This window comes from Phocoena phocoena, chromosome 2, assembly GCF_963924675.1.
Source record: "Phocoena phocoena chromosome 2, mPhoPho1.1, whole genome shotgun sequence".
NCBI classification, from domain to species: domain Eukaryota; kingdom Metazoa; phylum Chordata; class Mammalia; order Artiodactyla; family Phocoenidae; genus Phocoena; species Phocoena phocoena.
Window position 1 is genome coordinate 82,928,178 of NC_089220.1, and position 23,517 is coordinate 82,951,694.

General features: G+C 45.1%; 2 protein-coding genes across 2 annotated transcripts in view; one reads left to right on the plus strand and one right to left on the minus strand.

Annotated features, from left to right (window-relative positions):
- The first annotated feature begins 1,586 nt into the window (after window positions 1–1,586).
- Window positions 1,587–17,738, plus strand: THBS1 (thrombospondin 1). The gene is made up of 22 exons (XM_065871173.1): window positions 1,587–1,739; window positions 2,299–2,394; window positions 2,672–3,231; window positions 4,146–4,221; window positions 4,511–4,710; window positions 4,825–4,947; window positions 5,998–6,091; window positions 7,414–7,587; window positions 7,898–8,074; window positions 8,374–8,547; window positions 8,785–8,912; window positions 9,019–9,171; window positions 9,615–9,833; window positions 10,200–10,307; window positions 10,854–11,013; window positions 11,157–11,275; window positions 12,886–13,120; window positions 13,310–13,537; window positions 13,707–13,978; window positions 14,389–14,486; window positions 14,591–14,730; window positions 15,642–17,738. The coding sequence occupies exons 2-22, from the start codon at window positions 2,328–2,330 to the stop codon at window positions 15,647–15,649; spliced, it is 3,513 nt and encodes a 1,170-aa protein (XP_065727245.1). The 5' UTR covers window positions 1,587–1,739; window positions 2,299–2,327; the 3' UTR covers window positions 15,650–17,738.
- Window positions 17,739–20,871: 3,133 nt separating this feature from the next.
- Window positions 20,872–23,517, minus strand: part of FSIP1 (fibrous sheath interacting protein 1) — a 201,115-nt gene continuing 198,469 nt past the window's right edge. Inside the window, exon 11 of the mRNA XM_065872620.1 lies at window positions 20,872–20,918. Within this exon, the coding sequence (XP_065728692.1) occupies window positions 20,872–20,918 (47 nt within the window). The remainder of the gene's footprint in view (window positions 20,919–23,517) is intronic.

Sequence of the window (23,517 nt, forward strand, 5' to 3'; positions counted from 1 at the left end):
TCAGTTATTACTTAAGCAACAAACAAACAACTGTCTCCGGAACATACTTCTCTTCTAGAGGTGCTTGCTGAGTATTGAGTAACTAGAACACACTCCGTCACCCACATGCCCCTTGTCACACAAGAAAAGTGAAATTGCTGTTGGATGAATGTAAACTTGCGGGTGTTTCCAGCAGTCAGGAGTCCGGCCACACGTAAATGCTAAGGAGGGAAGTGAACCCCAGGGCTTTCCCTGGCCGGTGGCTGAGATCCTTATTTGGTGAAGCTACTACCTGTTCCCTGGGTCCCAGGGCCAGTCTGATGGTGCGGGATCACAGCAGGGGAAGTGTAGCTGCTGGCGCCCCAGCCGGAGGTGATGAATGGAATTCCAGGCAGCTGGAGTCATGCTGGCTTGGGACGGTGGCTTGGACACCAGACTTCCAATGACAGACATATTAAGCAGCAGCGCTCACGGCAACTGGTGCACCCACAGAAATGTAACCCACACCTCGGTTTCGGGAGCCGAAAAATGAAAAGAACGTTTAGGGAGAAAAAGAAAAAAAAAAAAAGGAAATAAAATGGTAAGCAGAGGGTAATTTATTACTCTACGGGTCTGTTCTGTAAATAGTTTGAGACCCTGGAGCCAGATGGTGCTGCAAATCCTCCAACCTCCAAAGGAGTCACGTTAAGAAGCACGAGTGGGCACAAAAACTGTTTTTCAAGACACAATTTCAATGTTGGCTTGAGGGAAGTGGATAAGAGTAAGTTCCCTTAACGTTCCTGACTAGAAAGAAGCTGTCAGCTCGCGCCCCCTTGATCAGAATTCGCATATCGCCCCCAAGCGGCCAGCCCTGGAAGCGCCGCAGCAATTGGGAAAAGGGACTTGCCCGGGTACTCCGGGGCCGGCAGCTGCAGAAAGGATGCCCTGACGCGCCGTGGGAAGCCGAGCCCCGTAGCCGCCCTGCTGGCCGGCGCGACACCTTACTCACGTCCCTCGCGGGGCGGGGTCAGGCGGAGGACAGGAGTGGGGCGAGGGCAGGAGCGCGGCGCCAAGTGGGCCCCGTGGTCCCCACCCAACCTGGATGGATGGACGAGGGTCAACAAGTACCCAAGAGGGAACTCCTTCAACAACTGATTTTCTCATGGTCTTATTTACCCCGTCGGGCTCAGTTTTTCCCGTACAAACGGGTTCTTGTCCACCCTTCAGCCGTCGCGCAGGCATTCAAGGGAACGGGTTTGCCTGAAAGCCCCCCTAAGGGTCTTGGGTGGGTGTCCGGAGCCCCGTCGGCTCGGGATGCGCACACAGCGCACGGGGCCGCGCGGCGCCAGAGCCAAAGTGCTGAGCCCATGAGCGCCAAGGCCGCGTGGGCGGGCACCTAATTTTCTGAGAAGTTCCAGTGCTCCTCGGCCCGACCCCTGTCGCCCCCCTTCCCCTTCTAGCTGGAAAGTTGTGCGCCAGGCAGCGGGGGGCGGAGAGAGGAACCCAGACTGCCCCCCCCCCCCGCTTCCTGCCCGGCGGCCTCCCATTGGCCAGAGGAAACCCCAGGAATGTGAGCGCCTCTTTAAAAGCGAGCGGCTCCGCCGCTTTGCCAGCCAGTGCACTGCGGCCGGCCGGCGAGCGCTCACCACGGTGAGCTCTCCCCGCGCAGCCTCCGATCCCTCGGCCTCCGGGCGTACCGCTCTGCCCGCGCTTCTCCAGCGCTCGGTACCGTCGCTGCGCCTTCGTCGCCGGCCCCGGCCTCTGCACCCGTGTCCACACAGGTAAGGAGTCCCTGGGCGGCCACCGAGGACCAGTGCTGCCCTGGCCATCCACCTGGAGCTTCCAGGCTTCGGCGCCTCAAGGACCCCGGATCTCATACTTTTCACCTTCCCCATCCTGTTCCTCCCAGCCGCTGGGGGACTCTTCTCATGGAAGGGCTCCAGGGCCATCCTCTCCAGCCCTGGGGTTCACAAACCAACTCGCCAGGACACCCCAAGGTTTTCTTCTCCTCGTCTTCCCTAAACCTATCAGTCCTCTAGAAAAGAGTTTAGACTCCCCCCGTGCCCCCAAACTATATCTCCTGATGCTGCTGTTAACCCTCAACTTCTTAAGGAAAAGCACCCCGCCCCCCGACTGTTGGTCTTGCCCCACAATCTCCTCCCCTCAACTCTCTCGTTTTCTTCCTGCTGCCCTCTCCAAAGTAAGTACTGTTGCCCCTCATTGCCGCAAACGTGGAGCCAAAGGGGGATCCCCAGGGACCCGGCCCCAAGCCCAGCCAGGTTTTGCCCACCCGCCCTGCTTGGCTGCCTCTGACCCTGGGCTCTGTGCTTCCTGCTGCAGGTTCCCTGCTGGGCACAAACAGCTCCACCATGGGGCTGGCCTGGGGACTCAGTGTCCTGTTCCTGTGGCATGTGTGCGGCTCCAACCGCATTCCAGGTGAGTCTGTATAATACCTTTTGAGGGGGGAGGGAAGAGGAAGAGGTCCGGTTACCCCAGGTGTGCCTCCCTCCCATGCACTCCCCTCCCAGCTGCTTCTCCCCTGAGCCCTGACCGAACGTGGGGATGCAGGTTCCCTGTGACCCTGGTGTTTATTCAGCTCTTTCGGTGGCTGCCAGAAGCTTTCACCCTGTCCCTCTGCCCCACACCCCAGAGCTGAGCCCCACCCCAGGCCCAGCCCAGAGAGCTCACCGTGTGTCCTGCTCTTGTCTAATAGAGTCTGGGGGAGACAACAGCGTGTTTGACATCTTTGAACTCACGGGGGCTGCCCGCAAGGGATCCGGGCGCCGACTGGTGAAGGGTCCTGACCCTTCCAGCCCAGCTTTCCGCATCGAGGATGCCAACCTGATCCCCCCTGTGCCTGACGACAAGTTCCAAGACCTAGTGGATGCTGTGCGGGCGGAGAAAGGTTTCCTCCTCCTGGCCTCCCTGAGGCAAATGAAGAAAACCCGGGGCACGCTGCTGGCCGTGGAGCGGAAAGACCACTCCGGCCAGGTCTTCAGCGTGGTCTCCAATGGCAAGGCGGGCACCCTGGACCTGAGCCTGACCGTGCAGGGGAAGCAGCATGTGGTGTCGGTGGAAGAAGCACTCCTGGCGACCGGCCAGTGGAAGAGCATCACCCTGTTTGTGCAGGAGGACAGGGCCCAGCTGTACATCGACTGTGAGAAGATGGAGAATGCTGAGCTGGACGTTCCCATCCAAGGCATCTTCACCAGGGACCTGGCGAGCATCGCCAGGCTCCGCATCGCCAAAGGAGGTGTGAATGACAATTTCCAGGTGAGGCCTCTTCAATTCCTGGTCCACGGGGTCGACTGAGAGGCAGCTGATCTGCCAGGAGGGCAATCACAGGAGAGGCGGGGGTTCTAGGACAGGAAATCCTGTCTGTGTATTAAAGCAGCGGTTCTCACACTTCAGGGAGCATCAGAGCCACCCGGAGGACTTGCTACAATGGGTACTGCTGCACCCCACCCCTAGAGTTTCAGATTCAATAGGTCTGGGATGGGGCCTGATAATTTGCATTTCTAACCAGTTCCAGGGTGAGGTTGGCGCTGGTGTTCTGGGGACCAGACTTTGAAAACCACTAAAGGAAACAAGAAATAGTTTTCCTATAACAGCCTGTTCAAAACCTTAAATACTCCTTATGCTCTTCTCAAGGAAATAACTTATTTCAAATGTGTTCCAGCAATTACAATACTGCTTGAAGTGGGTACTTCTAGGAGCAGAATAAATACCACTTGGCTATTTGATTCCTCATGGGGATGTAACCGGTCTCAAAGAAAAGATTAAAATAGTGGCTATTTGCTGCTGCAGCTTCTTCCATGCTTAAACGTCTCGATCTTTGTATCTGTGGCTTTGAAACGCCCACATTTAACTCTTTGACACTGGAGAGTGTCATTATATCCTCCGGTCTCAGTATCAGATTCCATTTCCTGTGTCTCCGAGTAGGCTGATAACTGAATTCTTTGTACAACACTGAAGACTTGGCACAAGACACAGTTAAGATTTTTGAAGTTGTTTGGCTGTTCATGTTGGTGTGTTATTTTGACATGGTGATCTTAAAAGGGAGTTCTTTGAAACTTCTAGAACATCTATTGTGTGCTTTTCCCAGCATAAAGTCTCCCCCACCCCCTGACCCCTGCCCCCCCTCCCCCACCAAGCGTCTACAAATAATGTGTGTCCTCTGCCCACAGGGCGTGCTCCAGAATGTGAGATTTGTCTTTGGAACCACACCAGAAGACATCCTCAGGAACAAAGGCTGCTCCAGCTGTAAGTATCCTTCTATTTTTAGGGCATACAGGGAAACTGGGGCAATTCCACCCAAAACAAGTTGAGAAATGTATGCAATGGTGGTTGTGCAAAAATTACCCTGGGGAACATAGTTAAGAGGTATATAAAGGTGACCTCCAACAGCACACACACGCATCCCGTCCTCCTGCATCCCTCACCCAAAATGAAATGTCTTTTACGGCTAGGAACCCTGGGGACTGGCAGGTGAGATCTTCTGCTTGAAGATCCTCTATAACTTTCCCCATTGTGTTCCTCTGTTCCTTGGCAGCTACCAGCGTCCTTCTCACCCTTGACAACAATGTGGTGAACGGTTCCAGCCCTGCCATCCGCACCAACTACATTGGCCACAAGACAAAGAATCTGCAAGCCATGTGCGGCATCTCCTGTGACGAGCTATCCAACATGGTCCTGGAGCTTAGGGGCCTGCGCACCATCGTGACCACGCTGCAGGACAGCATCCGCAAAGTGGTCAGTGGCCTCCGCCCCCCCGCCCGCTAGCACAAGCCCTCGAACGTGTACCACCGACGATGCTGAGGGACCGAAAGTGAGGCTGGACGCTAATGACCTTTCTCCCCCTTTTAGACTGAAGAGAACAAAGAGCTGGTCAATGAGCTGAGGAGGCCCCCGCTCTGCTACCACAATGGAGTCCAGTACAGGAATAGCGAGGAGTGGACGGTGGACAGCTGCACTGAGTGTCGCTGCCAGGTAAGGGGCTCGAGAGACTGAAATACGAATAGATGGTGCATCTGAAGCCACAGTCTCTGGGGGAAGATCCAGATAGCCACACAGGCCCTTTTTATGTTCCATGGCCTGATAACCCAAATGGTGTCTTTTTCTTAAGATGCAGTTATGACATCTGTAAAATCTTTAAATGCCCAAGAGTTTTTCAAAGTCTTAACGATACCCCAGGCTAAGTATCTAAAAGAACATATCTACTTAAACATCTCAGTAACTTACCTGCTTTAGTTCAAGGGCTAAGTGTTGAATGTCAGGTAAGTAAAACCTAGTTGAACTTTCTTCCCCCCAACCCTAATTCGTATTCAGCTGTGACACAGAGATTCTTTTAACACAGTACTGATCGCTGTTCAAATCACTCAGCCCACCATGTGAGGACAGAACTGTCCACTTAGCTCAGATGGCACTGCCTGCAGTGTGTATGTCCTTCTGGATCCCCCCGCCCACCCTGCAACGCCAGGGGCAGGGGAGTGAAGGGGGTTTACCTGACTCATTGAGCAAAGTCGAGCTGAAATACAAATCACAGATTGCTGGATTTGCAAGTCAAATTTACTCAATTCCCATTCTTGTCCAATATAATATAAAGCCAGATCTATACATGAGAAAATACGATGCTCATTGATCTTCTTTTCCCCATAAAGATATAATTTAAAACTTTTCAAGTCCTGGCTGAGTTTCATGAGTTTGATTTTTAGATGCAGAGTAATAGATCTGACCCATGACATTCAGTGGTTCCCGCTGGAGAAACTCTTCACGCTGTCCTGTGCATGAGAAAGTGACTAAGTGGTAATTAAGAAAGCTCTCTCCGAGGGGTGGAGTGACAAGTAACTAGCACCAGAACTGTCTCTACAGTACTGGTGGCTGCCAACATGACAGAGGCAGATCTTCTATTAAAATCATCCCACTAGAGCATTTAACAGCCCTGACCACGTGTCAACCTGTAATGGAAATGTTTCAATATGTAAACTTCGGCTTGCAATATGCCTAGTAAACCATTTCTCCCTCACTCTTGCCCTGCAGAACTCAGTTACCATCTGCAAAAAAGTGTCCTGCCCAATCATGCCCTGCTCCAATGCCACAGTTCCTGATGGAGAATGCTGCCCGCGGTGTTGGCGTAAGTTCTTAAAAGAGAGCCAGAAGTGCCATTATGACTAAACTTGATTACCCCCCTGGATCACAGTACAGGCAATAATCTTGGTATAGCTTATTGAGAATGATTCTATGCTTTGAGGAAAGACGAGAGGAATCGGTAGCAGTGATAGCTCTAAGTTGACTGCTTTTAGAATTTGACCTTATGGCCTAGAGTCAAGAAAAATCAGCTCACCAGAGAAACGGATGGCTTTGGTGCGAGCATTGGACTTAATTGGGCCTGAAAGTTCTACCCATTTTGTATACAGACATAAGAGACCTAAGACAAAACAGCAGTTTGAGTGTCAGGGCCATAAAAGAAATAGGGCACTGTGTTGTTTCATGGTACCCAATCCCTGGCTTTTGTTGCCAGTATGAATTAATCACTTTGCTGAGACAATATAGTAGGTACAAGTCATAAAAATGATTCATCACAACTAAGATAAATAAGACGAGAAAGTAGCACTCACCCTTCACACCCACACCTCCCACACCCACTGCACCTACACACACTGATCACAACTCAGAATAACCAGTCCCCTCCAGAGATGTTAGTGATTCCAGCACCGTCACAATCATTTGTGTATCACTTTCTGTTCAGCATTCACTCAGGTGTGGGTTAAAGGGAACAAAGCCAGCCGGGGACTGGCGGAGCTCTGAACTTGAATCAGGGATTGCTAGGAAAGCTTCCAGCTGATGGCAAGAGAAAACAAGTTCTCTGTCTCGTGTCAGATACAGCTAGACGTGACTGTAGTCATCGTGCCTGGGCAGATGATAAACAAACGCACTTTCCTCTTGTGAAAATATATGCAGAAGAGGTCCCAAATGCTAGGGTGAGAGAAGCAACATACTGACTAACCTCATGACCAAGCTGGAGCCACAGCCAACAGCGGCTCTGCTGCCTTCAACTTCATCTGCCAAACACATGGTCTCTGGCTCCCCTGAAAGGCAGAAGTGACTCCTATAAGTTGCCTAAAACTCAAGTATTTTTGGAAGCCTGGGACTGGAACTGCCTACTGAAATATCTTAAGTCAGAAAAGGGAAACTCATTTGAAATGCAGACAGGAGGAGAGAGGGAGTGATGAATAGGAACACACACTGGGAAAAGGCTCAGCTGTACCAGCCCAGGCAAAGCATGCAACCGCTACGAGGCTGTGCACAGACTGATCTGGCATAAACCCCTTGGCCACTGGCCTAACAACTACATTGCTTGTCACCCTCTAGCAAGGGAAGAAGTCCCGAGCAGAGCAGTCTAAAGAATAGCTTGTTTTAATGATTGCACGCTAAATGCGCCCATGTCCTCTGCAGCCAGCGATTCTGCGGATGATGGCTGGTCCCCATGGTCTGAGTGGACCTCTTGCTCTGTAACGTGTGGCAACGGAATCCAGCAGCGTGGCCGCTCCTGCGACAGCCTCAACAACAGATGTGAGGGCTCCTCCGTGCAGACACGGACCTGCCACATTCAGGAGTGTGACAAGAGATGTAAGTATCTTGGCCACTCGGGGATGTGGAGAACTGACCTGTCCTTGTCGTCACCAACAGCAGCTCCATAACACAGAGGTTAAGAGCACAGGTTCTAGCCTCTGGACCTAATCCCAAGTCTCCCCCTTATCTATGCACCCTTGAGCACAACTTAGCCTCTCTGAGGCTCTTTCCTCATCTGCAAATCGGGGGTAAGAATAGTTCTTGATAGGGCTAGTTTGAAGATTTTGTTTAGATAATGCATTTAAAGGCACTAGCACAGAGCTTGGCTCATGGGAAGCACCGTATAACCATCTGGTTTGTCCTTTAGTTAAACAGGATGGCGGCTGGAGCCACTGGTCCCCGTGGTCGTCTTGTTCTGTAACATGTGGAGACGGTGTGATCACAAGAATCCGGCTGTGCAACTCTCCCAGCCCCCAGATGAATGGGAAGCCATGTGAGGGCGAAGCTCGGGAGACCAAAGCCTGCCAGAAAGATGCCTGCCCCAGTAAGTGCATGTATCACCCGGCAGCAGCTCTGCCCAGCTGGCTGGCTGGCATCTGCAGCTTCCAGCTCGGTGGGTCATGGACGGGGAAAGGTCCCTTCCTAGAGAAACAAATAGAAGCACAGTCCTGCACAGCGCAGCAGCTTCTTTTAATGGAAAACAGAAAGAACAATTTCAGACTCACCCTCTTCCAGAACATTCTTTCCATGTGTCAGGGTAGCATGAACTCAGGAGAGTCTCCTGTGAAGGTAAGGCGTTTGAAAATCGGCGTTAACTTTGGCCTGTGGTTCATTTTCTTACAGTCAATGGAGGCTGGGGACCCTGGTCACCATGGGACATCTGTTCCGTCACCTGTGGAGGAGGGGTGCAGAAACGTAGTCGGCTCTGCAACAACCCCACACCCCGGTTTGGAGGCAAGGACTGCGTTGGTGATGTGACAGAAAACCAGATCTGCAACAAGCAGGACTGTCCCATCGGTAAGCCATGTAGCCCAGGACAAAACCACTGAGTGCCATGGTTAGCGTTCACAGGGGTTCGGCTTTGAACGGTCCTGAGTGATTTGATTACTCTGAAATGCCAGATGGACAGCATAATCTCAACAAGCTATCAGTTGTTTAGACCCTACAATATTTTACAACCTGGTTTAAGTGTCCGGAATGGCAGTTACTGGGAAGCAGCTGAGACCCACCATTTGCCTGTCTCTCTTGTCTCAGATGGATGCCTGTCCAATCCCTGCTTTGCGGACGTCAAGTGTACCAGCTACCCTGACGGCAGCTGGAAGTGTGGTGCTTGTCCCCCGGGCTACAGCGGAAATGGCATCCAGTGCAAAGATGTTGATGAGGTGAGAAGCTGGGAGTTACCAGACCTAGGAAAGCAGCTCACCTGTCCTAGTCATTTCCTTTGGCAGTGTTCTCTAAACACAAAGCAAACTGCTGTTTCTTCCATAGTGCAAAGAAGTCCCTGATGCCTGCTTCAACCACAACGGAGAGCACAGGTGTGAGAACACAGACCCCGGCTACAACTGCCTGCCCTGCCCGCCACGCTTCACCGGCTCGCAGCCCTTTGGTCGGGGCGTGGAACGTGCCACCACCAACAAACAGGTAGAGCAGAGGGGACTCGTAGATGGGAGTGAAGGAGGGGTGTCCTCGAGCGAAAGAGCCATGAAAGGGGGAAACGTCATCTTATACCCTTCACAAAAAACAGGGAAGGGGGTGAGTGGTCAACCTAGCCCTTAGAAATGGGACTAGAAAATCCACTGTACCTCCAGCAAGGAAAACAGGTCCATCACATCTGACAATGCTGCTCTGGAACAAGTTGTGAGTGGATGGACTTCTAAGTGCCTAGGTGCTGAGCAATTTCAAGGAAAACGCACCTAAAGCCACGTTAGCCTGTAACCTGGACATACCCAGGGGCGGATGGGGAGGACCCACACTTCCCATGGAGCTCTGTCTGTTCAGAGACGATGGGGATCTGGGTTCTTGGTTCTGCGGTGTCTGGGGACTCTCGAAGGCTCTGCCTTAACGTAAGGATGTTGTACCCTCAGGTGTGCAAGCCCCGCAACCCCTGCACGGACGGCACACACGACTGCAACAAGAATGCCAAGTGCAACTACCTGAGCCACTACAGTGACCCCATGTACCGCTGCGAGTGCAAGCCTGGCTACGCCGGCAACGGCATCATCTGTGGGGAGGACACAGACCTGGACGGCTGGCCCAACGAGGACCTGGTGTGCGTGGCCAATGCAACTTACCACTGCAAAAAGGTAGCCCCCCCCTTTCCTGGCCCACCTCCAGAAAGCCCTTATCAAGGGAACAGGCTGAGGTTATTTTAAATGCTTAAAAGTCTGAAAATGAAACTAAAAGATTAAATCATCCAAAGGCAGAGCAGCCCTAATTCTTACTAATATTAAATCACTTGGTGCCAAGAACATGAATGGGGCAGCAGGCCCTGTGGGCAGTTGTGTTCCACAGTCGATTATGTTGTCCAAAAAAATGTTCACTTCTCTACCAAATACCAGCAGAGCATGGCTGTGTTCCCAGCGTGTACAAAGTCTAGAGCGTTTATCTCTGGTGCCTGAGCTGAGCAAAAGGCATGCAAACTGCAGCTGTAATGTGTCTTCTCTTTCCAGGATAATTGCCCCAACCTTCCCAACTCGGGGCAGGAAGACTATGACAAGGACGGAATCGGCGACGCCTGTGACGATGACGATGACAATGATAAAATTCCAGATGACAGGGTAAAAAACGTTTTCCACTCCTCTTTCAGCTTTTGTATTCAGCGACAGCCTGTAACACCTTAAGATTCAATGAAGTTACTGATCTCTAGGATCATCAGAAGTTATTTGTTGTGTTTCAGTAGTTTGAGGACATAGATGTTGCCAAGAGAATTTTTAAATGAGGGTTTTGTTTTTCATCACAACCTTCCCTTCCCCCGGTTGGAGCAAGAGGTTACAATATGTGAACAAATGACACTTCGCTCCCCAGATTGGTTTCAAATGTCTTCTCTAAGTCACATTAAGATTTTCTTTGAGTGCACTGAGAGCAGTGATGTTGAGTTTCTATTTACATCTCACTGACTCATAACCAACAGCAATTCATTTTTCATTCATTGTGTCCTGGCTTTTAACTTTTGCAGTGACCATTTTACAGAGGATTCAATCAGTATATCCACTAAATAGAAAATAATTGTTGCCTATTTTCACAGTTTTATAAATATCCTGCATGTGGTTTGAGGCGGGCTTCATGGACCGTGTTGTAAAATGCTCTGCTGCTTCTCTTTGCAGGACAACTGTCCGTTCCATTACAACCCAGCCCAGTATGACTACGACAGAGACGACGTGGGAGACCGCTGTGACAACTGCCCCTACAACCACAACCCAGACCAGGCTGACACGGACAACAATGGGGAAGGAGACGCCTGCGCAGCAGACATTGATGGGGACGGTAAGGCACTCCCTGACTCCAGCGGGCCCGAGTGTCTCTCACTTGGCTCTCAACCTTGAGCAGCCCTGGCTGTTAGCGTGCGATTTGGTTGAAACAGCTGAGGCTGGAGATTCCAGCTCTTACCTGTCCCCTGTTCTCTGCAGGTATCCTCAATGAACGGGACAACTGCCAGTATGTCTACAATGTGGACCAGAGAGACACTGACATGGATGGGGTTGGAGATCAGTGTGACAACTGCCCCCTGGAACACAATCCAGATCAGGTCGGTGGATTCCTTTCAGAATCTTTCAGTAAAGTGTTAGAATATCCCTTTCTAGGCCTCTAAAAAATAGAGGAGTTAAACAGAGTTCAAACACTCGCATTACCACGGCTCTCAGTGCTCTCATAGCCAATTGTAATATTTTCATGTGAACAGTTTGCCTGACATGAGTTCCTCGCAGAGTCTCATAGGTCTTTAGTGTGACAGTCTTGTAATGTCAGTCCTGTCTTCTACAAGAAGGTCCACGTGACTTGCTCAGCGGGATCTACCATTGTTAAGATAAATTATACAAAGCAGAAATCTGTGACTGACGACTCTACGGGAATATTAATCATATTTGAAACTAAGAGATGGAAGAAAATATCCCTAAGCACAATACACAACCATATTCATGGCTAATGATATAATCTGGCTGCAAGAAATTCAGACTAAAAATAATTCCCCCAAACTGGAGAAATCCCTGTTTCTTTGTCATTCTTCAAGTGTTTGGCATTGCAAGCAGATAATTCTCCGTAGCACTGCCAGGGAGTGCTGCAAATAGACATCAGCCAGAACAAGTTCCTTTTCTTGTGTAATTGCTCATCATCATTTTCTAGCTGTGAAAGTTAAGGCATTGTTCTGAAAATATAGAAACCAGCTTTTAAAAAATGGGAATATTTTTAAAAGATTCAAAAAATGAGAAGTCCAGCTGAGCTCCTAATGTTTGTTCGTTTGAGCTCCTATAAAACAGAAAGCAACAGGATGAATCTCTTTGGGGCCGTAATGGGAAAGCATGAATGATCTGGGATAGCTTTCCTGATCAAATGGCATTGAGGGTCATCTATTTTGAGTTTGGATCTTACTATAAATTAAACCTCAATGCCGTTTAACCTCCCTGGATGAGTTTTTGGTTCTTCCGATAATAATAAAGTTTATAACAATTAATGAATCATGTAAAAATCTTAATGGCAAAGAGCATAAATACTGGCAAGAAACATTTCAACTTGTGTATAAATAATCCCTAAGCATCCCACATACACTGAATAATGTAAAAAAGTACTCTTGAGAAGTACAGTTTTGAAAAAATTTAGAATTCTGACTACCTGAGCCAACAGTTGACAACCATTATGGACTAGAGATATAAAACCAAATACCTAAAAAAAGAAGAAAATAATTGATCCCACCATATGGATTTCCAAGTAAGTATAAAAAGCAGTGCCATGTTGCCATGATTTAATGACCTAGAGTAGACGCTGATGTGTCAACAATTTCCTAATTGAAAACTTAAATGGAAAATAACAAATTGTACTGAAAGAATTTCAGTTATCATTAAAATATAAGCAGTTAACATGGCATTCCATCCTTGGGGATTAGATAATGCTTTCTATTTAATTTTATTTCGACAGTTTTCTATTTAAAAAACAACAACAACAAATATCCCTATTAAAACTGTCATATGAAAACAAGAGTCAGGAAGAAAAACATTTAAAATCTGTTAATATGACTGGCTTTTGGCAGTGGCATATAGACTTCAAACCTCACTGGCCGAATCCAACACTGGAGAATCTTCCATAAGTTCTCTTTAGCATCAATGATTCATACTCCAATTGACCCTCTGTTTCTGTCTCTTTCAGCTCGATTCTGACTCAGACCGCATTGGAGATACCTGTGACAACAATCAGGACATTGATGAAGACGGCCACCAGAACAACCTGGACAACTGTCCCTACGTGCCCAACGCCAACCAGGCCGACCATGACAAGGACGGCAAGGGTGATGCCTGCGACCATGACGATGACAATGACGGCATTCCTGATGACAAGGACAACTGCAGGCTCGTGCCCAATCCTGACCAGAAGGATTCTGATGGTGAGTCACTGGAGCCAATTTTAAAGAGAGTCACTGAAACCATGGCTGTCTGGATTCAGGAAATAAAAACAAAGCTGAATGCATTTAAGGATGAAGAGACCAAATGTCAGCTTTGAGAAGACAGTGAATTTCTGGCACCAGTCACGGTTATTTCAGAATTTCACTGAACTCTTGCCTTTTTGGCCTCAGGTGATGGTCGAGGTGATGCTTGCAAAGATGATTTTGACCAGGACAACGTGCCAGACATCGATGACATCTGTCCCGAAAACGTTGATATCAGTGAGACCGATTTCCGCCGATTCCAGATGATTCCTCTAGATCCCAAAGGGACGTCCCAAAATGACCCTAACTGGGTTGTACGCCATCAGGGTAAAGAACTCGTCCAGACTGTCAACTGTGATCCTGGACTTGCTGTAGGTGAGTAGTGAGTTCTTCTAACGAAAGGCCGGTGCATAGAGGGGAAAGAAGCAAATATAAAAGCTGGCAGTCGTGTGTGTCCCCATGGGTGCTAAAAAATGCCTAGGAGTGTAACAGAGCACCTCCCGAAGGCTGCAGGTTTTAACCTGGGTCTGGCCTCCTCTTCCAGGTTATGATGAGTTTAACGCTGTGGACTTCAGTGGCACCTTCTTCATCAACACCGAAAGGGACGATGACTATGCCGGATTTGTCTTTGGCTACCAGTCCAGCAGCCGCTTCTACGTTGTGATGTGGAAGCAAGTCACTCAGTCCTACTGGGACACCAACCCCACAAGGGCTCAGGGATACTCCGGCCTTTCTGTGAAGGTCGTGAACTCCACCACAGGGCCTGGCGAGCACCTGCGGAATGCCCTGTGGCACACAGGAAACACCCCCGGCCAGGTGAGAACAACACCCTGTAGAAGGGGGAGAGGTGCTAGACCAGCACAAGGGACGCTGTGCTTTGGCCAAGCCTCCCACCAGGGAATCTTAGATATCACGTTCCCCGCATCACCAACTGCAGCGTTAAGTTCTGCTTTGAAAAAACATCCGAGGGTCTGAGAGGAGAGCCCACTTCAAATCCAAAGGCAGTTTTAGCCTCTTCAAACAAACAAATAAAAATTTCTCTTCTCTCTGCTTTATATGTACATTCAAGGCTACACATCTAATGAAAAAGGCCTTCGGAAAAAAATCCTACATTGCAGCCCTCTAATTTAGGTCAACTCTGTACCTTTCAAGCACCGTTTCTCATGGAATGAAATATAAATCTCATAATGAGGCTGTTTCAACCTTTTTGTTTCCTTTTCCTCCAGGTACGCACGCTGTGGCATGACCCTCGTCACATAGGCTGGAAAGATTTCACCGCCTACAGATGGCGTCTGAGCCACAGGCCAAAGACGGGTTTCATTAGGTAAGATTGGCTCTGATTAAATTTCACTTAAGTCACACTGACGGGAGAGAAGGAGAGGACCAAAAAGCAAGGGTGTCACTAACGCGACTTCCTTTTTCCTGCAGAGTGGTGATGTATGAAGGGAAGAAAATCATGGCCGACTCAGGACCCATCTACGACAAAACCTATGCTGGCGGTAGGCTAGGGTTGTTCGTCTTCTCTCAAGAAATGGTGTTCTTCTCTGACCTGAAATATGAATGCAGAGGTAGGAGCAAAATGACAGTGAATATACCAGTTGACATCCCTAGTTCAGACCAATACCAAGAATGCCAATCATGGGAGAGGCTGATTTAAAGGCTAGTTTAGAGAAAGGGTTATTTATATTTTGCTGTTGAAGGCATATGATAAAAAATGAAATAGTGCCTATGAACTGCAGCTTATGAAGTGCTGAGTCCTTGTGAACCATTTTAATTTAGCAATCTCTGTCCTCTTCATAGCCAGTGCAAAGTAAACTGCAGACAAGCTCCTGTACGGTTCAGACCCCAGCAATAATACCTAAAAATTTTTTTAATTTTACATTTCCGTGTCTTGCACACCACTTAGTTTTATTCATGCCATTACGGCCCAGGTTGTCTTTCAGAACCTTTCCCTCTTGGAAAGGAAGGAAAAGGAGTATTGCCTTCATGTTGGCATGTTAAATTAATTTTCACTACTAACCTTTGCTCTTTTTTTCATTTAGTGGTTACTTAAGCTCTCACTGAGTCTAGCATTGGGTCTCCTACAAAACAGGTGCTTAATAAACGTTTACTGGGCCAAGCTTGGAGCCAACAAGATGAAGCACAGTAAAAAAAATATGGTTGCTGTTACTCAATATTTAAATTATGGTGTAATCTTTGAGTCTTAAGTTGTAAAATAAAACTCCCTAGAGTTTTAACACGGAAAGACTTAGAAAGCACAGCATAAGTTCTAGAAGGTTATGCAGTGTCAATCTCCTAGCAACCATGTTCCAACACACTAACGTGTAATTATATAAGCTGACAATCTTAAAATATGCCTTTGACATTATAAAAGTAGAGCTATGCCTAGGTTGTTAACGTATTAAGGGATATTAAGATGACAATGCCTTGATGAATTAGTTTGTTTATGTATTTATGTGTTTGTCTATTTATTTAACAGATTCTTAATCATCAAACTGTTGATGAAAAGACTGATCATAACCATTGCTGGTATTGCACCTTCTGGAACCATGGGCTTAAGAAAACCCCCAGGATCACTCCTCCCTGCCTGCCTTTGCTCTCTGCTTGCATCAGTGTGGACTCTTAGAACATGTGACTTGCCTCAAGAAAATGCAATTTTCCAAATCAGACTCAGCATTCAGCCTCTGAATGAGAAGAATCTTCCAAGGATATAAACAATGACTTTGGTTGGCTTTTGAAAAATCAAAAGCATCCACTTGCTTCGGTTGGAAGGTGCCTGTCCCACTCTGCTTTGGTCAGGGCAGAGGGCGATTGTGAGGCCAGCTCTGAGCAGTGGACTCCAAAGCGTTTTCAGGCATGTGAGAGAAGGGAGGACTCGCTAGAATTGACAAACAAAACCAGCCCTGACCTACTCCCTCTGGAATGGGGGGCGGGGCCGAAGCCCTAAGGGGAGGGCGCATACCCAAGAGACGATTGTATGAAGAAAACATGGAGGGACTGTTACATTTTCGGTACTAAATCATTTTCAGGGGAAAGACTGTTGATGGATTTCATGACGCTGACCCATGTTAGCTGATTGACCCACGTAAATAGGCACTTAAATAGAAGCAGGGAAGGAAGGAAAAGACTGGCTTGTGGACTTCCTCCCGGATTTCCACCCCTTACACATCACCTGTAGCAACCAGAACAAGGAGTCAGAACTAAGCCAGCACAAGGCAGTGCTGGCTGCCACTGCCTGGTTATATTGAAATTGTCAGTTGTATTCCAGACGTAGCTTGTGCAGATGTAGCAGGGAAATAAGAAAACCTACCATCTCAGTGAGCACTGGGCTACCTCCCAAGGGAAAGGTAGCCGTGCTTGTATTTTTATGGTTAGAAAGGCACAAAATTATCAACTAAGACATTCCTTTTCTCTCTTTTTTCCTGAATATCATGGAGTTTTCCAATTTTCTCTTTTGGACTGTAGTTTGGTGTTGTTTTTTTTTTACAAACATTTTACAATGTAAAATATTTATTTTTTACTTATTCTGGAGGATCTGTCTGAAAGACTATTCATGGAACAGGAAGAAGCGTAAGCATATCATCTTTGCTACAAGTCTTCACGACTGTAAGATTGTAAATACAGATTATTTATTAACTCTGTTCTACCTGGGATCTAGGTTTCATACGGAAAGTGTCTGAGAGCTGGTAGTTGAGATTGATCAGCAAAACTTTCATAGGAATGGCACAAGGAAATCAGCACAGCAAGCTGCTCTTCATTTTGTGCTTAGACTGAACGATTTGGGATTCTTCTTTTTTCCTTTATTTTTTTCAAGTGGAATTATTTGGTTGTCCATTTGCAAGTGTTTTTAGTTTGCAAAGAAAGCCAGGAGGGCTTTAATACTGTTTTGCTCCATCCCTTGTGCCTATTTCCAGGGAGATGAAAAGCATCTACATTTATTATTTTTGCCTTTTTCCAAACGAAAAAAATGACAAAGGTGAAACTTGTATACAAATATTACCTCATTTGTTGTGTGACTGAGTAAAGAATTTTTGGATCAAGCAGAAAAGAGTTTAAATGTCTAACAAACTTAAAGCTACTGTAGTACCTAAAAAAAAAAAAGTCAATGTTGTACATAGTATAAAAATTCTTCACAGAAAAGTATTCCCAATAAGGAAATAGCATTGAAATGTTAAATACATTTTCTGAAAGTTGTGTGTTTCTATCATCTTGTATACCATTGCTTTATTTTTATAAATTATTTTCTCATTGCCATTGGAATAGATATCTCAGATTGTGTAGATATGCTATTTAAATAATTTATCAGGAAATACTGCCTGTAGAGTTAGTATTTCTATTTTTATAAAATGTTTGCACACTGAATTGAAGAATTGTTCGTTTTTCTTTTTGTTTTGTTGATTTGTTTTTTGCTTGTTACCCTCCTCCCTGTTTTTACTATTTGCCAATACTTTTCTAGGAATGTGCTTTTTTTGTACACATTTTTATCCATTTTACATTCTAAAGCAGTGTAAGTTGTATATTACTGTTTCTTATGTACAAGGAACAACAATAAATCATATGGAAATTTATATTTATACTTACTGTATCCATGTTTATTTGTTTTCTGGCTTTATGTTATGAGGTATGGGTAAATTCCATCCTCAAACCAATAGAGTATATACAAAAAGAAAACACAGTAAGTAACAGGAACATTCGTATTTCCTATACGATTTAGGAAGACTGAGTTGCTGGATTTGTGGAATAGAAGAACAAGACAAAAATTAACCTGTCATATTAAAAACACAGCAATGAGAAATGTCCCCCCGAGATGTGGGACCCAAAAGGATACAAGTTCATATTTTACCAGTGTCACTAAATGTCATTTACTGAATCCTTTTCAAAGTCCAGTTCTGTTTCTAAAAACAATGAAAAAGGAAAACAGGAGTGAAGCACACAGAATTCACAGCTACATCTTCTGAGCCATGAATGAGGGCACTGGGTGGGCAACACCATTGCACGTTGTGGAGAAGCTTTAGAAACGTTAATGGAGGAAGAACTGTCCCCAAAAAGTTGGGTCAAATTTTACAGGTAACACTTTTTGGAGAACAACTATACCTTTGGTCAAAAACGGATGACTACAGAGACAGGTCGAATTTGGATGAAATCCTAAAAACATATATACATATAAAAAATCAAATTATTTTGTGAAGAGAAGGCCAATGCCTTACAATAAGCAGAACTTGAGTTTCAGGTGGGCTAACCATGAATGTAGAATACTGGCCAATTTTTAGTTTTAATAAGAACAGGTAGAATAAAAAAAATTATGAGTAGGTTAAAGGTCTCACTTTGAGATCCATTAAAACAAAAAGGACTGGCTGAGTGAGATAGACTCTTTCTCCTTGTTGATCTTTCTCTCTCATTCTAGAAACATCTATCTAGGGTAGCACAGTCCTATATAAGTATAAATTGCCAAATCATTTTATGGTATCCAGGTGAAGAGTCAGGAACTAGAAGGTATTGGTAATGGTTATAAAATTTGGAAAACTGATTTGAAAGAAATAATTCTTTGAAACATGACATTCACTCTCTGAGCAGCTCAACGTGTGAAGTCTTGGGAGAGCATTCTAATTCACTTTTAAGTAACAGAACAAAAGTAACTCAAAATATCAAGATGGGACAGAAAAAAGTGTCTGGGAACAGGAGGTTTTTCCCAGGCATGCTGCATATTCACTCCAAGACTGACCTTCGTATCAGGTTGTACTAAAATACAGGATGTGTTAAAAATTAAAATTATGCCATCGGGGTATAGCTTTTTCCTTCTATTTTATTGTCATGCATTTCAAAGAGTTGGATAGGACGGCAATTTTAGGTCCTCTGGGAATTTACAATAAAGGTGATGCCAGTAATTTTCTTGAGGAGTCATAAGTAGAAAAACCTCAAATTTTAAGATCCTAAATTCATTCCTGAAATGAATTAGCTCTTGCTCTTTTATATCTTTTCTTCTCTATCTTGTTCTGGGGCAAACACTCAGGTCTAAAAGGAACCTTAAAATAAAAACTTATTTTTTAATAACATTTTCTTTCCCTATCAGGGCCTTTCTTTTTTTTTTTTTTTTAATCTGGAGCCTTCATGTTGAAAATATTAATCTGGAGCCTTCATGTTGAATATATTATACAAATTCAGCTTGCCAGTTCTTATTAGAGGTACTTTCAGTTGACATGCTATGGAATGGTGTCACCTCTTTCAATGGTAAAATTCACTACTTAAAATCATTCTGTTTTCCTTTCCTTCTCTTAAACTCTTGTAACATAAAGATTCACTCTGCCGCAAATACCATTTGCAGGAACAGTTTACAAAGGCATAAGCTCTCTCTCCAACATCTATCTCCCTCTCCCCTTCTCTCCCTCTTTCCTGCTCTCCCTCTCCCTCTCTCTTTCTCTCTCTCACACACATACACATACATGTCAAACACCAGAAGCACATGGGTTTAGAAAGCCCCACTCCTCTGAAAGGCTTATGGGCAAAAATGGCTCCTCTATCACCACTGCAAATCCCCATCCATACCACCTCTCTCCTCTGATTGTTCTGACCCAAACCCTACGCCACACACGTCACTCCTATGAGAGTCCAAAATCATGACTTTTAACCTCTGCTGGCAACCCACAGCAAAACTCTTAGCATCAAGACAAGTTACACTGTAGCAGATTAACATCAACAAGAACCACTGCTGTTTTAATATAAACTGAAAAAGGCTAGAAAAAGAAATTGCCTATCAATTCTTCTGAAGACAGTAGCTACAGAAGTCTTCACTTTAAAAAGTCAAGCAAATTTGACGTAAGCAATCGCTAATATTATCCAGTATCAGTAGATGAAAACATTCGAGCGAAAAATAATAATGCTACATATACATTATTCCAAATTTTGTTAAATGCTGCACGATAGCTCTTTTTTTTTTTTTTTTTTTAAGAATCAGAAATAAATTGGACTTCTAGTTCTAATGCCAATTCATCATATGGAGTGTTGACATAAAATGTTCTCATGAATCCAGGCTACTCACTTGTAACTAACAAACCCTCTCTCTTCAAGTAGTACCACAGGTTATTTTTTTTTAAGTAGCTGATCTTTATTTGCTGCATTGTAAAAGGCAAACTCTGAAAGAAAATAACTAAATATAATATATGTAATAATTCAGTCAAACTTCTGCTTATGAAAAGTACCATTTCTAATAAGATAGCAAGGATAGCCTAACATTGCTTTGTTGAGAAACTTCATTTCTCTCCACGGCAAGTTGTACTTACTTAACAGGCATTAGAGAGGAGGAAAGAAGGGAAAGCAGGGGCAAAACTACAATTCATGGTGATCAAATCTGTCTAAATCACAATAAAGTGGCAACGTATCAAATCAAATACAAAACAATCATAGCATTTCAACTAGTTTTAACGTAGCACACATACATAAATGTTGGTTTCTATAACGTACCCCTGATGTTGCAAATTTAGCAATAAAAAATTTTCCCAGGAATTTCAATGAGGAAAAACCACTGAACAATTATACCACGAGTCTCAAAAATATCAAGGAAATGTGATCCAGAAAGAGAGAATCCAAACATTAAAATCATCATTTGAGGAATGGTCTCTATACTGCATTCATTGAATTCAAAGAATTTGGAAAAAATGTGATTTAACTTAATTTACCAGCTTTCTTAAAAGCACACCCCGGCAAGTCTTTGCTTAAGATCCTTTACATTCTTCTGTTACACCTTCAGTCTCCTGGTCATCTGCACATTAAAAACAATAACCAAATATGTCAGAAATCTGTGCATAATTAAGAAAAACCATCAGCCTATAAAACATTAAATCCTTTTACACATGAGACAATAATCACATTCTCAGTTAATATTGGACAGCTCACCACAAGCTGCATACAAAATTGACAAGAAAAAGTGAGAGATAAGGTGCCTGCCTTCATTGAGCTTATAGCTGAGGGAAAGTTTTTTGGGTTTTGAGAGCTAAAATGGTTTTGGATTTGGAGACAGGCATAAAATTTTTTTTCTTTGTACTAAGTTTCTGGGAAGCAGGGTGAAAGAAGCCAAAAGTAAATGTAAATATTACACTTAGGGTAGATTAGAACTAATCACCTTTCATTTCTTTAATGTGAGAAACAAATCGTGACTCTAACAGAAATGGAATGGAAATATTCTTCTTAGTGAGAATGTTATCAGAAAAGGCAGAACTGACAACAGCACCAAATAAAAGAAGACAATAAAATGGAATCAGGAGAAACTGGAACCCTCACACACTGCTGGTGGGAATGTGAATGGTGCAGCTGCTTGAGGAAAGTCTGGCAGTTCCTCAGAAGGTAACCAGAGACCCAGCAATTCTACTCCTAGGTATGTGCCCAAGAGAAATGAAAACATACATCCGCCTAAAAACGTGCACACCAAGATACATATAACAGCCAAAACGTAGGAACAGCTCAGATGTCCGTCGACTGATGAATAAATAAAGAAAATGCGGTAAACCCACACAAAAGAATATTATTTAACAAGAAAAGAGTGAAGTACTGACACATGCTCCAACATGGATGAACCTTGAAAACATTATACTAAGAAGCCAAACACAAAAGGCCACATGTTGCATGATTCCATTTATATGAAGTGTCCGGACTAGGCAAATTCATAGAGTCATAAAGTAGATTAGTTAGTGATCACCTATGGCTTTGGGGTTGGGAGAAAATGGGGAGTGACTGCAAGTTGGTACAGTGTTTTTCTCTGGGGTAAGGAAAAGGATGTAAAATTGATAGTGGTGATGGATGTGCAATTCTGTGAATATACTAAAACCCATTGAATTGTATGGTATCGTTGAACGGTGGCCCCAAAAAGGTTATGTCCACATCCTAATCCCTGGTACCTATGAAACTTATCTTACTTGGGAAAAGGGTCTTTGCAGACATAAATAATTAAGGATCTTGTCATAAGATCAGCCTGGATTATCCAGGTGGGCCCTATATTCATTAACAAATGTCCTTTTAAGAGAAAAGCAGAGGGAAATTTGAGACAAACGCAGAGAGAGAAGAAGGCAATGTGAAGACAGAGTCAGAGACTGGAGGGATGTGGTCACAAAGCGACGAAGCCAAAGAATGTCAACAGCCTGAGAAAGTGGCAGAAGCAAGGAAGCATCCTTCCCTAGAGCCTCCAAGCAGAGTGTGGCCTTGCTGACACCTTGATTTCAGACTTCAGGCCTCCACAAGTAAGAGATGATAAATTTCTGTTGTGATCATTTGTTGTGGCAACCGCAGGAAACGAACACAGGTATTTAAAAAAGATGTCAATAAATCTGTAATTTAAAAAATCAACCTAATAATTAAGGGTAAATGATTTGGAGTCTCAGAGAGTAAAGTGAGAAATGTAGTGATAGTGTCAATGCATGGAGAGGAAACAGTAAACAGGATGTAGAGGAAGGTGGGATGGATGAGAAGTGCACCTCAGTAGCCCACACATGCAATGAGCGATGATAAGACCACAGCCCCTCGCCTTCATAAGTGCTCATCCTTCTCTGTGGAGTGTTTTCCCTCTTGCCCACCCAGTAAATGACCACTCATCCTTGGAGGCTCGATTCAAACGCCACCTCCCCGTCCCTCCAGTGTTCATCATTCCCTCTAGTGTTGTCAAATACTTTGTCAGGAAGCTCTTATATTCTACTTGTCCCACTATGCTGCGATGACCTGCTTAAGTGCCTGCCTTCATCAGTAGCCTATGAAATAATTCAGAGCAGTGATCATGTCCTACTCACCTGATAACCTAGGAGCAGCATCCTTCATGAATGAATACAATGGAGCCCTAGAGCAGTGGTTTTAATCATAGCTACACAACAGAATCACCCAGACCCCATCCTCAGAACTGACTTTAAAAAATACAGATGCCCAGAGCCAACCCCTAGAAATCAATTTAATTCTGGAATGAAACCGAGGCATTAACCTGTTTTTAAATCTCACCAGATGAATCTAATGTGCAGTCAGAGGTAAGAAGCATGGTGTAAGGGATGGACTCAGTAAAGCTTAACATGCCAGGCAGACCTGAGGCAGATGCCAAGGAGAGAGGTCTGAAAATCAAAAGTACACAGAGCACAGATGATCCCATACTGGCTAAGTGTGTCTCCAAATAAAATGCTAACCATGAAAGAGTAGAGAACTTAAGCTAGGACATGCTTGCTCTCAGTGCTTAAGAGGAAGGTTACCCACAAGAAGGACAACAGGGATGGTTGGGGAGATAAGAAGACAATCTAGAAAAGGTAGTGACCTTCATTAAAATGAAATTCAAGAAGATAAAGCAGGGATTGAGCAGATGGGAAAGAAGATACTTTCAGACATTATTTTCA